The sequence below is a fragment of the Oryx dammah genome, unplaced genomic scaffold (genome assembly GCF_014754425.2).
Source record: "Oryx dammah isolate SB20612 unplaced genomic scaffold, SCBI_Odam_1.1 HiC_scaffold_28, whole genome shotgun sequence".
In the NCBI taxonomy this organism is placed as follows: Eukaryota; Metazoa; Chordata; class Mammalia; order Artiodactyla; family Bovidae; genus Oryx; species Oryx dammah.
Window position 1 is genome coordinate 14722400 of NW_024070212.1, and position 18357 is coordinate 14740756.

The 18357-nt window shown below is 38.8% G+C and overlaps 1 protein-coding gene across 6 annotated transcripts in view; it reads left to right on the forward strand.

The window, feature by feature from the left end:
- The window catches only part of ASH1L (ASH1 like histone lysine methyltransferase), a 208062-nt gene that overhangs the window by 186896 nt on the left and 2809 nt on the right, over positions 1-18357 (forward strand). For all 6 annotated transcript variants that reach the window (XM_040230325.1, XM_040230324.1, XM_040230328.1 and 3 more), the window contains 12 exons: positions 1299-1456; positions 5772-5924; positions 7851-7905; positions 7988-8120; positions 9298-9546; positions 10514-10600; positions 11879-11969; positions 12479-12617; positions 12731-12903; positions 15196-15362; positions 16507-16547; positions 17801-18102. In XM_040230325.1, coding sequence (XP_040086259.1) covers positions 1299-1456; positions 5772-5924; positions 7851-7905; positions 7988-8120; positions 9298-9546; positions 10514-10600; positions 11879-11969; positions 12479-12617; positions 12731-12903; positions 15196-15362; positions 16507-16547; positions 17801-18102 — 1748 coding nt within the window. The remainder of the gene's footprint in view (positions 1-1298; positions 1457-5771; positions 5925-7850; positions 7906-7987; positions 8121-9297; positions 9547-10513; positions 10601-11878; positions 11970-12478; positions 12618-12730; positions 12904-15195; positions 15363-16506; positions 16548-17800; positions 18103-18357) is intronic.

The window sequence follows — 18357 nt, forward strand, 5'->3', positions numbered from 1 at the left end:
TTACTGTGGTTATTAAACCCACCACTAGATCTTGTCATGTGTTAAAAATTAATGTTCATTTCTGTATCACAACTTCAGGGTTTTTGTTTAATATTCTGCAAGCTGTATCTCAGTTTATTCAGTTTGGTTTTAATCCTGTATACTAAAAATTACTTAAAATTTTAAATACTTTTAGTTAACATTGATGAGAGGAGGATTATGTGTGCTTCACCAGCCTGCCAAAGGAATGCATGGCACAGGAGAGATTAAGAATCCCTGTTTTGTTGATAAATTAACAGAGCAATAAAAAGGATCTTTAGTAGTCATCTTTGCTCTTCCGTATATTGAGATATTTGTCCGTGTCTGAAGTAAGAGAAATAAATATGTATGTCCTATTTTTCAAATTGTCTTGGGACATTTCCTGCATCTTCCCTGACTATCTATTCCACTATCTTAGCAAGTTCATCCTTATCTGTAACTTTACTGTAATTTTAGCCCTTTCATCCTATTTCACTTTGAATCATAGAAATTTTACATTTCAGTAAAAGAAGTCCAGTGGTCTCTTCTTTGGCTGCATAGCAGCTTAGGTTGCTTTTTAAAACTCCTTATGCCCAGGCCACACTTCAAACCACTTACATCAGAATTTTCAGAAGTAGAACCCAGGTATCAATAGTTTGTACAACTCCCCAAGTGATCTCAATGTGCAGCTAAAGTCACGAACTATAAAATTAGTCTAACCTCCCTTTACCAAGGCCCATAGTTTGAGACTTAAGGTCCCATCTGTTTACATATTTGTTAGAGTGAAAATCAAATTATAGAATCATCAAAATTGTGTAGGGTTAATCAAGATGCATATAACTCATTTAAGTTTAGAGATCCGTGCAGTAGCACTGTACCTAACACGTTTTGCCCAGTGCATATCCATCTTAAATATCTTTACCTACATCTAACAGCCCAGTTCTCCTTGTTACAGCTGACCCTAAGCCTATACTTCATCTTGGCAAATTCCTTTAGAATTCTACAAATAGTGCATAAAGCTGTACCTTCAAGTCAACATGCTTCAGTTGCCAAAATTGTTGCAGCTTTTAGGTATTTGTCAGATATTTGTAAATATTATAGAGAAATGTTTTGTGTTATGTGAAAATAATCAAGATGCAAAACTGAATAATGTTTCTCCATATGTAGTTCTCTTTAAAATAGCTGATTTCACTGGTAAGTATTCATTTATATCATCATACCAGTGGCTTACATAGAGTAAACATGTAGTTAATGTTCATTGGATGGATGAATAAAGGAGCTCCTTTCTTCCTTCCTTATAGAAACTTTGTATTAAAGCATCATGTGTTCCTGGTCCGAAACTGGGAGAAGATTCGGCAGAAACAGGAGGAAGTAAAGCACACCAGTGATAATATTCATTCAGCATCGTTATATACCCGTTGGAATGGCATCTGCCGAGATGATGGGAACATCAAGTCTGGTAAGGACCAGGAGACATTCTTGTTAGTTTACAGGTGTCAGTCCACCATAACCTATCCATCCCAGCACTAAACTACTTTGTCTCTACTCTAAGGAATAGGAAGAAACTCCCTTCCACCAACCTTCCAGACATCACCTACACTCTTATAATTACTAGATATAGAGGATCTTTTGTGTTTAGGATCCTTTCCTACCTAGAAAATAACTTGCAGACAGGATAAACAGTGATGCCAAATGTAGGAGAAAATGACATTAGTGTTAATTTCAATACTTTGTTCTTTTCCACATTGAGATCAGCATTATACAGAGATGTTCAGATTTTCTTCTTCTGACTTTCATGAGTGAATGATGTACCAGTACTCCAGAGTTCAGATCTGGTATCCAGAACAGACCTTAAGCAGAAAATTTTGCACATCCAAGCATCCTTTATAACTGAAAATTAAGTATTAAAAGCTCGTGCTTTCCCCCCTCCGCCCCCCACACCACCCTTCGGCTTGAGGGGTCTTAGTTCCCCAACCGAACAGGGATCAAACCTCATGCCTTCCTCAGTGAAAGCACAGAGTCCCAACCACTGGATCACAAGGGAATTCCCCTCATACTGTTCATTTACTCTTCTTTCTCTCATAAAGAAGCAAGAAATTCCCTGGTGGTCCAATGGTTAGGACTTGGTGTTTTCACTGCCAGGGCCCAGGTTTAATCCAAGTTCAGAGAACTAAGATCCTGCAAGCAGCACAAGATAGCAGGGGAAAAAAAATAGAAGCAGTCTGCATGGTGTATAAGGCAACATTTTGAGTAGGGACTATTTTGATTTAGAAATTTGCCCCAAATCTTGTATCTTCTCAGTGATTTGATTGGCATAATTTCTGTGAACTTACTTTCCAATTAGTTCAAGTCTTCTGAAAATAACAGCAATTATTTCCTGAGTATTTATTATAGGTCAGGCACTGAGTTAAAACATATAACAAGGGTTATTGCATTTAATCTACACAGATTACCTCTTGAGGGAAGTAAAGACATGGTGCTTACTTTACTGCACTTTGCAGATACGGTTTTCTACCATTTTGTGGCAACCCTGTTTGGAGCAATCTACAGTGCCATTTTTCCAAGAGCATTCTGTCCCTTTGTATCCTCACAATATTTCAAATTTTTTCAATATTTGTTACAGTGATTTGTGATTATTGATCATTGATGTTACTATTGTAATGGTTTGGTGGCACCTCAAACCGTGAATTTAATAAATGTTGTGTGTGTTCTGACCGCTCTGGCTGGCTATCCTTTCTCTGCTACCCTCCACTCGACCACACCCCATCTCCTGGCTCTCTTCCCTATCTTTGGGCTTCCTAAGCTTAATCATTTCCAGCTTTTTCTTTTTTTTTTTTTTTTTTAATTTCTAGCTTTTGATTTAAAGTGAGATACGTGCAACTCTTCCTCTCACTTGAACACTTAGGGCCCACTGCAGGGTTATTAGTTGGCCTGATTTCAATACTATTATATTTTAGGTGTTCAGTTCAGTTCAGTCGCTCAGTCATGTCTGACTCTTTGCGACCCCATGAATCACAGCACGCCAGGCCTCCCTGTCCGGGAGTTGGTGATGGACAGGGAGGCCTGGCGTGCTGCGATTTTGGCGTGCTGCAATTCATGCAGTTCACTGAACTGAATTAAACACCTAAAATACAATAGTATTGAAATTAGGCCAACTAATAACCCTGCTGCTGCTGCTAAGTCGCTTCAGTTGTATCCGACTCTGTGCGACCCCATAGACGGCAGCCCAACAGGCTCCACCATCCCTGGGATTCTCCAGGCAAGAACACTGGAGTGGGTTGCCATTTCCTTCTCCAGTGCAGGAAAGTGAAAAGTGAAAGTGAAGTCACTCATTGGGCCCTAAGTGTTCAAATGAGAGGAAGAGTTGCACGTATCTCACTTTAAATCAAAAGCTAGAAATTAAAAAAAAAAAAAAAAAGCTGGAAATGATTAAGCTTAGTGAGGAAGGCATGCCTAAGCCAAGACATCCTAAAAGCTAGGTCTCTTGCACTAAACAGTTAGCCAGATTGTAAATACAAAGGAAAAGTTCTTAAAGGAAATTAAAAGTGCCACTCCAGTGAACACACAAATGATAAGAAAATTAAACTGCCCTGTTTTGGGTTGTTTGCTGTGGTTTTTTTGGTTTTTTCTTTTTATTTTTTTATTGACGGATATTTTGTGCTCTGTTGTTGATATGGAGAAAGTTTGAGTGGTCTGGATAGAAAATCAAACCAGCCGCTACATCCTCTTAAGCCAAAGCCTAATCCAGAACTGTCTTCAGTTCTATGAAGGCCTAGAGATGTGACGAAGCTGCAGAAGAAAAGACTGAAGCTAGCAGAGGTTAGTTCATGAGGTTTAAGGAAAATTCTCTATAACATCAAAGTACAAGGTGAAGCATCCAATTCTGACGTAGAAGCTACAGAAAGTTATCCAGAAAATAAGATCATTAACGAAGGTGGCGACACTAGACAACAGATTCTCTGTGTAGATGGAATAGCCTAATACTGAAAGATGCCATCTACTTTGCCTTTGCTGTTTTAAAGAAATGAAGTGAAAGTTGCTTAGTCATGTCCAACTCTTTGCAACCCCACAGAATTCTATGGAATTCTCTAGGCCAGAATCCTGGAGTGGGTAGCCTTTCTCTTCTCCAGGAGATCTTCCCAACCCAGGGATCAAACCCAGGTCTCCCACATTGCAGGTGGATTCTTCACCAGCTGAGCCACAACAGAATCTAGTCAAGGGCACATCTGTTACAAAGTGGTTTACTGAATATTTTAAGCCCTCAGTTGAGACCTACTACTCAAGAAAAATTATTTCCTTTCAAAATGCCACTGCTCATTGACAATGTACCTAATCACCCAAGAGCTCTGATGGAGGTGTGCAATGTGATTAATACTGTTTTCATGCCTACTGGTGTAACATCCACTCTGCAATCTTTGGATTGAGCAGTAATTTCCCTATTCAAGTTTTATTCTCCGAGAAATACATTTCATAAGGCTACAGCTGCACAGATACTGAATCTCTGATGGATCTGGGCAAAGAAAATTGAAAACCTGGAAAAGATTCTAGAGCCCATTAAGAATATTCATGGTTCACAGGAGGAGGTCAAAATATCAACATTAATAGGAGTTTGGAAGTCATGTCCAAACCTCATGGATGATTTTGAGGGGATCAAGACTTCAGTGTAGGAAGTAAACTGCAGATGGGGTAGAAACAGCAAGAGAACTAAAATTAGAAGGGGGACCTGAAGGTGTGACTGAACTGCTGCAATATTGTGGTAAAATCTTCGTGGGTGAGAAGTTCCTTCTTATGGATGAGCAAAGAAAGTGACTTCTTGAGATGGAATCCTGGTGAAGATGCTGTGAAGATTTTGCTGAAATGGCACAAAGGATTTAGAAGATTACATAAACTTAGTTTCTAAGGCAGGGGCAGCAACAGGGTTTGAAAAGGTTGACTCCAATTTTGAAGTAAGTTCTATGGAAAAAATGATAACAAAGAGCATTGCATGAAGAAAAAAGAGTATTGCATGCTGCAGAGAAATCATTTATAAAAGAAAGAGTCAAAGATGTGCAAACTACATTACTATCTTGTCTTCAGAAATTGCCTCAGCCAAACTATCCTTAGTAGCCACCACCCTGATCAGTCAGCAGCTATCAATATCAAGTCAAGAACCTCCACCAGCAAAATGATTATAACTTGCTGAAGACTCAGATAATGTTTAGCATTTTTTGACAATAAAGTATTTTTTAATTAAGGTATATATGTTGGTTTTTTAGACATGCTATTGCACACTTAATAGACTACAGTATAAAGGTTTTTTTTCACATGCATTGGGAAACCACAATCTCTGTGTGACTCTCTTTTTTGCAGTATTTACATTATTGTAGTGTTCTGTAACCAAATCTGCAGTATCTCTGAAGTGCCTGTACTACCACTATTCGCATTTTATAGTTGAGAAGCTAAGACACAGAGTTTAAGTATCTTTCCCCAAATCAGACAGTTAGTAGTGAGACCAGAATTCAAAAGCAGACACACATATCTGAAACCCAGACTTGGAACTACTATACTCTGTTGCAGCTGGCCATTAGTAAGGTCCCTCTAAACTGTAGGATTTGTCTCTCTAGTAAACCCAGTGTTTTCTTATTTTTTTTAAGGAGGAAAAAGAAAACTCCATAACCACTAATCTGCTTAGTCACTTCAAGGAAAATAGAGAAAATAGCAGGAATCCATTACAGAAGAGAAAGCCACATAGAGCTCCTCTTTTCCTGAAACTAATTTTTACTTTATCCTTCCAGATGTCTTCATGACCCAGTTCTCTGCCCTGCAGACTGCTCGATCTGTTCGAACAAGACGGTTAGCAGCAGCAGAGGAAAACATTGAAGTAGCTCGGGCAGCTCGCCTAGCCCAGATCTTCAAAGAGATCTGTGATGGCATAATCTCTTATAAAGGTACCCCAAATTCCTTCTCCTTAGCTTTTTAAAAAAATCATATCAAGATATCCAAGGCCAGGAACGCTTAACAATTTAGGACTCTGATTTTCGGTGGTTTACTTAGTTCTTCATTTGTCAGAGTATAGAATTATAGGACTAATTACAGTCTTCAGGGACTGTTGTCTCTGAATCCTTGGCTGTTTAGGTTAATTTTTGTATTTATTGGAATGTTATCATAGTTAAGCACTATATTTAAAAATCACATATTTTAGCCATAGGATAGAAGTAGATCTTTGTCTTGAATATAATTTTCCTGAATGAGGCAGTGAATTAGCAATTTAAGAAAAAAGTATTAAAAATGTATGACATCAGTGGTTCTTATCTGTCGATTGACAGATATCTTTGAAATAAAGTTGTGGACTCTTACCCCAGAAAAATATTATATACCTAATTTTGCATATATTTTGGAGGGTTCACAGGCTCTTTCTACATTAAGGAAAAGGATATAAAGTTACAAGTAAATTACTTTTGAAGCATTTTCATGCAAACATTTACCCCACTCTTTTCCTTTTCTAAAATACATCTTTTGGATTTGTGTTGGGGTAAGGGTGGAGAAGGGGAGAGTTTTTCAATTTAGGTCCGTAGTTTGGTAATGCACATGACTTTTTCTAACCACGAAATTTGTAGATATTTAAAATTAGAAATTTTAACAAATAATTGCTGCTTTTGCCTTCAACTTTTTTTCTACTTTTTTTAAATAATTGAAGTATAATTGATGTACAATATTACATTATTTACAGGTGCACAGTATAGAGATTCATAATTTTTAGAGGTTATAATCCATTTATAGTTATAGAATATTGGCTATATTCTTGTGTTGTACAATATATCCTTGTTGCTTGCTTTATATATAATATTTTGTACGTTCTTAATCTGCTACCCCTATATTACCCCTCCCCTATTCCCTCTCCCTACTGGTAATCACTAATTTGTTCTCTATATCTCTGAGTCTTTTGTTGTTGTCCTTGTTAAAATCAGCCATCAACTTTTGCTTCCTTCCTTTCCCTAAATTCTGAGGAATTTGGTTTTCTTTCTCTGTCTACTATTTATCTTCATATTTTAGTGGGGTTTTTTTTTTGCCATTTGTTAACCTCAGCATAGAGGAAAGGGCAGACCAACCTATCCTAATATGTAAAGTTTTGTGACACCTGTTCCCTTTACACTCCCTAAAGATCACACTCTGTGTTCTCAACCAGCCCTATCTGATCTAATATGAAATTGCAGTAGATGTATCTGTATGTCATTATATTCTAGGCATGAAACAGTAGGCCTTTTCTCTCTGTGTAGTGAGTTATTAGAAAGTAAGAGAGCAAGTGAGAAGCAGCCCCACAACATGAATTTTATTTTTGTAATACAGATCAACTGTCGCAAGAAGATGGATTCCAGAAAATATTTACAGTACTGAATTATTCATTATCTGGAATCAAGTTGAATCCGAACCAACAGAGTACTATTAACTGTGGGCAAATCAGTAAGAACTGGAAAACATTTTTTGAATGTATTTCAGTAGGAATTTGCCTTAAGCATACTAGCTGCTACGTTAAGTTCCCATATCTCATTTTTCTTAGAAAGTTTTCATTACCCAGCTAATGCTGTTTTACATTTCAAGTATATATATATATATATATACACACACACACACACACACACACAAACTGTATCTTTCATATTTCAGGTAATCTGAATGTATCTTCTGATCTCTGCCTTTAATTACCCACATTTCTGAAAAATCTTTTCATTTTTCACTGATCTCAAAAAAAGAAAACTTAGATTTTTTTTTTTTCCCTAACTTTAAATTTTGGGGATTCTACTTTTTCAGTTAGGAGTTAATACTTGCCTCCCTGTAGAGTCAGTCTGTCTACTAAACCTTGCATTTTTTTGCAGATTCTTCCCGACAATCACTGGCAGCACCACTTTTGAACCTACCCCCAAAGAAAAAGTAAGTTTACATACGTGGGAATCATCTGAATTTTAGTAAAGTCCTAAGTGTACCAGATTGACACCCTGGCTTTATGTTTCAGGAATGCTGATTATTATGAGAAGATCTCTGATCCCCTAGATCTTTCCACCATAGAGAAGCAGATCCTCATTGGTTATTATAAGACAGTGGAGGCTTTTGATGCTGACATGCTCAAGGTCTTTCGGAATGCAGAGGTATTTTTCACTGACTTCAAACACAGATTTAAGAAGTTTGTTCTGAAGAGGTCTATTGTAGAAGTTTAAGATTTTTACCTTCTTCTCCTAGCATCCTTCATATTTCTGATTAAGAAAGCCAGCAGTTTTTATTGAGTACATTAGGGTAAATTCTGCTTACTTGAAGTGCCTTGCTGTGTGCATGCTAAGTCACTTCAGTCTTCTCTGACTCTTTGCAACCCCATGAACTGTAGCCCACCAGGCTCCTCCGTCCACAGGATTCTCTAGGCAAGAATACTGGAGTGGGTTGCCAGAGGGTTATAATTTTCTAAATATTGGAGATATAATAAATGGAGATAACAATATGACTAGAATGAAAGGTTAAATCATACTCCCAAAACAATTTTTGTAGAAACTTACTTTCATGTTGAACCTTTACATTTACGTAGTAGACATTTTGCTACATTTGAGTCATATCTGTAGGCTCTACTCAATAAGTATATGTGAAATACACAGAAACATGTATAAGCAAATAAATATATATCTTAAGGATGAATCAGCATATAGTACACTAATATATTGTAGAATAGGTGAAACTCATTGGAGGAGAGATGGGCTTGAATTGATACAAAGATGTAGGATATTGTATGATACATAGAGGATATTTTTCAGTGATTTTGAAATACCTTGGAGAGGTGTTTGAAGGTCAAAAGAGACTACTAGATGACAGAGGAATTGAGACTGAAGACAAGAAATGAGAGAAAAACAGACAGATGGGAGAAGAATTGGAGCAGTCTTGAATTGTTACGTGCTTTCTCCTGAACCCAGCTTCCAAATATATTTAGACTTGTAGCTTTGTGTCCCTAGTAATCTATAAAACAAAGGTAAATGTAGAGAGTCTCCACATTATTCTTGTGGTACTTAATCATGTTCCATGGTCTCTGTGTTTTTGATCCTTGTGAACAGTATAGTCTGTGACAAGAGTTGAATGTCAGAGTAATAGAGCAAATGGGAAAATTACCATGCAGATTCTCATTTTAATTCATTTTAGTTGAATTTAAGTTGTTTTCAATTGTCTGGCCCCTATATTTGATGGTATTAAAAATGTATTAACCAAATGGGAAGATAAAGAAAATCCTGCCACCGCTTCAGGTATATTTTTAAGCCAAACATGATTTCTTTCTCCTGCTTTCTTCAGAAGTACTACGGGCGTAAATCCCCAGTTGGAAGAGATGTTTGCCGCCTACGAAAGGCCTATTACAATGCCCGGCATGAGGCATCAGCCCAAATTGATGAGATTGTGGGAGAGACAGCAAGTGAGGCAGACAGCAGTGAGACCTCAGTCTCTGAGAAGGAGAATGGGCATGAGAAGGACGATGATGTTATCCGCTGTATCTGTGGCCTCTACAAGGATGAAGGCCTCATGATCCAGTGTGACAAGTGCATGGTGAGAGTCAAGAGGTGAAGCAGAGGCCTAGTCCTGATGAGTGTGGTGACTATATTCAAAGCATCAGCCCCTGCCTCTTTTGACTTTGCTTGACAGGCTATTTATGAACTTTAACTTTGCCTCAGTTTCTGTTATCCCTTACTGCTCACCATATTGTCCTTCTCCTTTTTTATCTCTCTCTTTCATTTTTTCCTCCCCTTCTTTATTCTACCTCCTGTTCTTTGTGCACACTTCTGATGTAATCTGGATCAAGAAGAATGATAATATATAAGGCAGAGCTTTACCAGAAAACACTAGGGGTACTACACTCAACTTAGCATTAAGGTAGATGGAATTCAGTATGTAGCGCTCCTGATGAAGGAGTCTGGCCTGGATTTGAGCCCTCGTATCCGCATTCGATACATCTGAACTCATTACCTGATATAAAATGGAACTATGAGTAATACATAGGATTGTTAAGAGAATATAATTAGATAAGGTTAAGTAAAAACATTTTGTAACTATGAAGCTTTCCATAGTGGCCGTATTGTTGATGCCTGTTACTTTGTAAGTGATAGCTTGGTACTGTATTCCTTCATCCTTCTGTTCTCTAGCCATCTCCGTATTTTGTTTGCCCAGATCCATGTATTATAAATGGTCTATATACTTATGTTCAGATAAGTCCTCATTCTTCTTTCCTCCTACTTTACCATTTATCTCTAATTTCTTACTTACCTTCTTAACCCCTTGTTCCTGTTTTACTTTACCCTGTCCTGTTGCTTTTCTTTGTTTTTTTGTTTTGCTTCAACTTGCAAGATCTTAGTTTTCCAACCAAGGATTGAACCCAGGCCATGGCAGTGAAAGTGCCAACTCCTAACCACTGGACTGCCAGGGAACTCCCACAGATATTTTTTATTCTTAGTCCCCAAGACTTCTCTCAGTGAGTCTAACTCCCTATATACACACACACTTCTTTTTTTTTTTGCAGGTGTGGCAGCACTGTGACTGTATGGGAGTGAACTCAGATGTGGAGCACTACCTTTGTGAGCAATGTGACCCGAGGCCTGTGGACAGAGTAAGTTGCCTTCTGATAATACCCCAATCTAAAAGTCGGAGATATGGCACATGGTGTTTTATCTACCCTGCTCCTAATGTACTGAATTTCCTTTGATAAGTTATTCAGCCTCTCTAGGCCTGTTTCTTACAATTTCTTACACTTTACATTGAGGGTAATAATTCTGCCCTTCCTTTTCTCAGGAGTGGGACAAAAGGAAGAATACTTAAGAAATCTATGGAAGAAATGATATGGTTTTTATACAGTGTTTTTTATAAACACTATCGACTATCCATAAAAGAAGTAGCTTACAGAGTTTAGAACTTGTATACTCTAAATATCACTTATTTTAAGCAGTGTTTAAGGAAAAGAGCTCTGGACTCAAAGTCAGCAAAAAATTAGCCTCAGCCCCATGTTTTGTTTTGTTTTGTTTTGTTTTGGCCATGCTGGGTCGTTGTTGCTACATACAGGCTTTCTCTAGTTGCAGCAAGTGGGGCCTCCTCTTTCATTGAGGTGTGCACACTTCTCATTGCAGTAGCTTCTCTTGTTGGCCTCTCTTGTCTGGCTCTAGGGCATGCAGGCTTCAGTAGCTGCACCGTTCTGGCTCTAGAGTGCAGGCTAAACAGTTGTAGAGCTCAGGCTCAGTTGTTCCACATGTGGAATCTTCCTAGAGCAGGGAACAAACCCATGTTCCCTGCTCTGGCAGGAGGATTCTTAGCCACTGGACCACCAGGGGAGTCCTTAAGCCCATTTTTTAAGAGAGTTGGTAGGTTGGGTAACTTGCCCAGTTATTAAATGGGCTTTTTTCTTAGCTCTGCCATATTTATATGTGTGATCTTCTATAAAAGGAGATATTTAGGCAATATTTCTTAACAGTGGTGCTGTTGTCATTTTGAGTGGACCGCTCCTCAGTGTTGTAAGGTTTACATTGCAGAATGTTAGGCTTTCTTGGCCCTTGGGCACTAAGTCCTAGTATAGCTTCCTCCAGTCATTGTGACGGAGTTCCCCTTCACACATTTTCAGATGCCCTTTAGATGGCACAGAGCAACTACAGAATCAGTGCTCCACGGGGTATAGTTTGGCATATTTCATCTGTCAAGTTTGTCCTCTATGTTTACTTTTTCAAGTTTAAAAACTCTTGATTGCAGTCACCTGTTTTAATATCTGTGCTGTATTGAAATGACTAAGCAGTAAGTCTTAATTGCTTGGAGATTCTAGGTTTTAGTTCTTTTTCTCTTGAATAGAGAGGCTGGAAATAGTAGTCACATCCCTTATCTCTTGGCTTTCTGCTCTTACCAGGAGGTACCCATGATCCCTCGGCCCCACTACACGCAACCTGGTTGTGTCTACTTCATCTGTTTGCTCCGAGATGACCTGCTGCTTCGTCAAGGTGCATACACAGAAGCTGATTCTACTTGTCAAAGCTGACCTTTCTGAACAGTAGGGAGTATATGCTGTCTGCATAATAGTCCTTGTCTCCATATGACCTTTAATAGCAATGGAATATAGGTTTTTTAATATCCTCAAGTTACTTAGGCTTAATACATTTATCTTCACCAAATAATATTTAAGGTAGTGTTTTACAAACTGAAAAACATTATGCTAAAAATAAATTGGAGAGACCAGAGTGTTACAAAGGTAGTTTTAGGACTGGGAAAGACATATAGCATTCCAAGAGGTAGAAGACCTCCCTTGTGTCATTCTCATGGTCTCGAATTGATTCTCATCACCGTTAGATTGCTGGTTGTAGTTATGTATTTCTTGTTTTAGATTTTCAGTTCTTTGTATGTAGACCTTGGGTGACACTAGTGAATACCTAGTGTAACTTATACAGGAATCACTCTAACCTTCTCCTGTGTTCTGTGCCTTCTGCGTCTTTAATCTCCTGTGCCTTCCTAGGTGACTGTGTATATCTGATGAGGGATAGTCGGCGCACCCCTGATGGCCACCCTGTCCGTCAGTCCTATCGACTATTATCTCACATTAATCGAGATAAACTTGACATATTCCGCATTGAGAAGCTTTGGAAAAATGAAAAGTATGTGTTGAAGTTCTATCTCTTTTCTTCAAGCTGTATCCTACTAGAGTAGTGCTGGATATTCACTACAATCTTGATAATTAAACTTCTCCCTTCTCTTTTTTTTTTTAAAGAGAGGAACGGTTTGCCTTTGGTCACCATTACTTTCGTCCCCATGAAACCCATCACTCTCCATCCCGTCGGTTTTATCACAATGAACTATTTCGAGTGCCACTTTATGAGATCATTCCCTTGGAGGCTGTAGTGGGGACCTGCTGTGTACTGGATCTTTATACATACTGCAAAGGTAAGTGATTTGCACTACCTAAAAAATTACCTCCTGGCTGCCGTTCATTGATCTACTGCTGCCCACTCCATACATATAGTCTCCCTCTGATAAAAGATTGTCCAAGGCAGGCTTTGAAGCTTCAGAGAGCTATATATTTTCTTTTACCTAGTGCTTGGTACTCAATAAATGTTAATTCCCCTTTTAATTTAATTCATTTTTTTCATAGTGTATATTTAGTACTCTATTAATACTTGTGGGAAGATAAGTTATTAGGGTAGTGCAAACATAATTGTGGTTTCGAACTTTGACTTTTAAATCATTATAACTAGGTTCACAAAATAGGAACCATAACAATCAACACATTTTTGCCAACAAGAAGTAAGTTTGTTTATTCCTATAGCATAAAAATCCATGCTTCGGGATTCAACAAACTCTTGGAAAGCATTTTCTGCCTCTTGCTGGTTGTGGAAGCATTTTCCCTGCAAAAAATTGTTGAGATGCTCAAAGAAGTATAGTTGGTTGGCAAGAGGTCAGGTGAATATGGTAGATGAGGCAAAACTTCATAGCCCAGTTTGTTCAACTTTTGAAGCATTGGCTATGCAAAGTGCAGTCCGACATTGTGGAGAATTGGGCCCTTTCTGTTGACCAATGCTAGCTTTAGGCATTGCAGTTTTTGGTGCATCTTACCAATTTGTTGAGCATACTTCTCAGATGTAATGGTTTCACCAGGATTCAGAAGGCTGTCGTGGATCAGACCAGCAGCAGACCACCAGACAAGTGACTGTGACCTTATTTTGGTGCGAGTTTGGCTTTGGGAAGTGCTTTGGAGCTTTTTCTTGATCCAGCCACTTAGTTGGTTGTCTCCAATTGACATATAAAGTCCACTTTTCATCACAACATCATAATCTGACAGAGAAATGTTTTGTTGTTGCACAGAATAAGAGAAGATAGCACTCCAAAATAGCAATTATTTTGATTTGTGGTGAGCTTATGAGGCACCCACTTATCCAGCTTTTTCACCTTTCCAATTTGCTTCAAATGCCCAACAACCATAGCATGGTCGACGTTGAGTTCTTTGACAGCTTCTCATGTAGTTCTAAGAGGATCAGCTTCAGTGATTCCTCTGACTTGGTTGTTGTCAACTTCCAATGGCTGGCCACCGCATTCCTCATCTTCAGAGCTCTCGTCTCCTTTACAAAACTTCTGAACCACCACTGCACTGTACATTTGCTAGCAACTCCTGGGCCAAATAGGTTGTTGATGTTGCAAGTTGTCTCCGCTGTTTTATGACCCATTTTGAATTTGAATAAGAAAATCACTTTAATTTCCTTTTTTGTGTAACATCACTTCACTAGTGTAAAATAAATAAAAACAGCAAGTAATGTCATTAGCAAAAAAAAAAAAACATAAACCAAGAGATGTGAATTAAAATGATGTATAACATAGCCACATTTCAGAATGTATTTCAGTATCAAAGTTCAACAATGTAAAAACTGCAGTTACTTTTGCACCCACCCTAATACTCTTTCCTCCCAATTTCAAAATCCTTACGGCCATCATCAACTCACTACATTAAACGAACAAAAAAAGGTTTCATAAGGTTTGTGGCTAACAGTAGAATCAATCTAATTTCAGATTCCAGTTGCAACAGTTTTTACCTGTGTGCCCTTGGGCAAGTTATTTAGCCTACTGAAAATAGGGATTCGTATCTATTTTAGAGAGTTTTCTAAGGATTAAATGAAATAATCTACAAAATCACTAAGCCCAGTTTATGGCTCACAGTAAAACTCACTATAAGTTAGTTATCATTAGAAGCAGAGTTTAGTTTCCTAGGTCTTTCTCTTAGCATCACAGCAAAATAGTCCAGAAGAATTCCTTGCAAAAGCTAAGTGCTTAAAGCTCCATGCTACTGATGACTCCTCCGCCTCCTACTTTCTATAAAGTGTTCATTACCAAATGTGCTTCCCTCATTTGAAGTGTCATTCTTTTCTTATAACTTCCCCATAATATGCTCTGTTTTTCCCCTGAAATGCTCTCTCAAAAATTCCTGCAGCACTCGGTCTGTGTTTCCGGTGTCTTTCCGTCCTGTAGAATGCCCTTTCAACTCTTTGATTCCCTTTCCCCTTTCTTTGACACTAGTGTCTCCTTTCTTCTGCAATTACCAAATGCTTACTTGTTCCCCCTCTCAAAACAGCTACCATGTTTCGCTGTTAGGAAGTCTCGCTTCTCTCCCACTGGTATGTGATGAGCAGCTCAGGGTGAGGGAAGGGAAAATGGGGGAGTGTTCTTTAACAGCGTTTGGCCTCATAGGGAGACCCAAAGGAGTGAAGGAGCAGGATGTATACATCTGTGACTATCGGCTAGACAAGTCAGCACACCTGTTTTACAAGATCCACCGGAACCGCTACCCTGTCTGCACCAAACCCTATGCCTTTGATCACTTCCCCAAGAAGCTCACTCCAAAAAGAGATTTCTCAGTAAGTCTCCTTCTTTTCACTGTATGTGTCAGGACAATCTAGTTCATGCATGGAATTCACAGTGAGAATTTTTAAGTGGCTCTCTGCTTCTTCACCCCGTTTCCATCCCAAACTGGAAAACACCCTCTCTGTGGATGTTTGAACAGCAAAAATACATTTATTCTGTATTTCCTGGCATGGGCTGTGCCTCAGGGAATTGTTATCATATTTTAGATAGGTTTTCCTCTTTTTTTCTCTCTTACACCTCTTTACCATCTTTGCCCTTGAGCCCCATTTTGTAGTTTTTTGGTTTCTCACACCCATAATTTTGAGAAACAAAAAGAAAATAACATTGAGAAACCTTTGGTAAAAATAATTTAGTGCTTTTTATCTTTGGATTTAAAGTATAAAACATTATCACTATTAAGAAGAAAAAATAGTTTATTATCCTACTACACAGAAAGTAACTGCTGTTTTCATTTTCAGCCTTTTTCCTGTGTGTTTGTTTTGGTTTTTTTCAAATTGTTGTGAACATACTCCTCCAGTTATTTTGTGCCATTTGTTATCATTTCATAAAGGTTCTGGTTATCCATCTATTTGCTACAATGAAACCCTGGACTAAACTCCTCATCCATGAGTCTTTTTTTCAGTGGGCCTGTCAGAATTCAGAGTTTTCATCCTAGAATGCTTAGAAATAGTCTAACCAGAACACAAACCTTTATGTCCCTATTTTTCCTAGTATTATTTTTGGATTTCTGTGAATCATATTTGTTTTATATTCTCTCTGGCTACCACCAGGCCCTGCCTCTCATTCTTTGGTCTTGCTTGCTCACTGTCAGCTTTGAAACTCCAACCTTAACTTCTCAAAAGTTGGGATGGGACAAAAGGAATTGTGACCCTTTCCCTTCTACTGTCATTCTAAGCTTATAAAATACTAAAAAAAAAAAACAAAACATTGTGGCCTACAGATTACTAGAAGGACTGAACTTCTGACCTTAAAACAGTCCTCCAACATGTAAAGGTTTTAGCCCAGTAGCGCCTTTTTTTCTTTACTTCCTTGCCTCCCCACCTCCTTTATCCTGAGTTAGCCCCAGATCATCTGATTCAGCTTTGCCAGCATTTGCAGTACACTTACCAACTTACCACTTCAATGTCTTCTCTGCAGCCTCATTATGTCCCAGACAACTACAAGAGGAACGGAGGGCGGTGAGTCCCACTGGGGGGATGTGATTAACCAGTAGCTTGAATGGAGTAAGAGAATAGCCACTTACCCATTCAGTCCCACCCCTACGTTGAAAAGTCTCTGACACAGTAGCCCAATATAGTGCCAAGAATAATATGGAAGAACTGCACTTCAGTAGTAGTGGACTCATTATGGAGCCTTATTTGGGGCAGGGAGGGAAATTTGTAAGATCAGAGAAGGAAAATGATTTGGAACAGAACTCTTGACATATTTGGAAAAATCTCTCTCTTAGGTTTCTGAAAGCTTTCCCTAATACCTCAAGGTGTATCAACTCTTAGGTCTTCAAGGAACAGAAGTAGCTAGAAGTGCATGGTTTTAGCTGAGCAGTTTGGACTCATAGTTTTTATTTGTGCTTGTTTGGAAGGAGGACCACACCCTGTAGCATGTGGGATCTTAGTTCCCCAACCAGGGATCGAACCTATGCCCCCTGCTGTTGGAAGCGCAGAGTCTTAACCACTGGATCACCAAGGAAGTTCCGAGAGGGGTATTGTTACAGAAAGTACTGAAGGCTTTTTTCGGTTTCCTTTTCTATTGAATGGTAGTGTAACAGTTACTTTACCTATATCAATAGCTTTTTTTTTTTTTTTTTTTTTTTTTTTTTAGGAAATCAAATATATTTCTTAAAAAAAAAAATACCAGATAATAGATAAGAGAAGAAATTTAAGAAAAGTAAAAACTATTTAAATGCTCATTATAGTCGGACTATTGGTATCACGAGGTTGTGCCATACTTCTGTGTACTCATGAAGCAATCAGAACTAGCTCAGCATTTTACCAGCTCTGGTCTTATGGCTTCCTGAAAGAAAGAAGAAAAATTGAATTTTATAAATAGAAATTAAATTTCAGAGAAGGGTGGTGATTTTTTTCAAACAATAATATAATGAAGACCATAGGGACTTCTCTGCTGGCCCAGTGGCTAAGACTCTGAGCTCACAATACATGTAGCCCAGATTCAATCCCTTGTCAGGGAACTAGATCCCACATGCCACAATGAAGATCCTGTGTGCCACAATTAAGACCCCGGGCAGCCAAATAAATAAATGAAAATAAACATTTAAAAAATAATAAAATGAAGACCATAGCCAGGTCTCTTACATCTTGAGCCAAGGTTCTAACAGCTAGCCTATAGGATCCACAGGTCTTTTCCTTTCATCCCCCTTCCATCCCCAAGTGCCCTGCTTAGCCTTCCTCTCTAACTTCATATATCCTTCTGGCAGATCATCCTGGAAGTCTGAGCGCTCAAAGCCACCCCTGAAAGACCTGGGCCAGGAGGATGATGCTCTGCCCTTGATTGAAGAGGTTCTGGCCAGTCAGGAGCAAGCAGCCAATGAGATGCCCAGCCTGGAGGAGCCAGAACGAGAGGGAGCCACTGCTGAAAACAGTGAGAGTGAAAAAAAAACAGAGGAAGGTAGTCAAGAACCCCAAGTAGCCTGTACCCCTGAGGAGCGACGGCATAATCAACGAGAACGACTCAACCAGATCTTGCTCAATCTCCTTGAAAAAATCCCTGGGAAAAATGGTAAGGAAAATCAGGCTCCTAAGATAAACGCAATATTAGCAGAGAGGGAATGAAAAAGAGCAACTTCTGACTATTTGCCTAGAATGGAAAATATTCTTTAAATGGCAGTTTTTTCATGGGCCTGTTCTTAAATTCCTCTTGGGAATGAAACTGGGAGGTGAGAGGATCTCCTCACTGGAGGGCAGCTTATTTCAGTTTGGCCTGGCTGCTGCTGCTGCTGCTAAGTCGCTTCAGTCGTGTCCCGACTCTGCGACC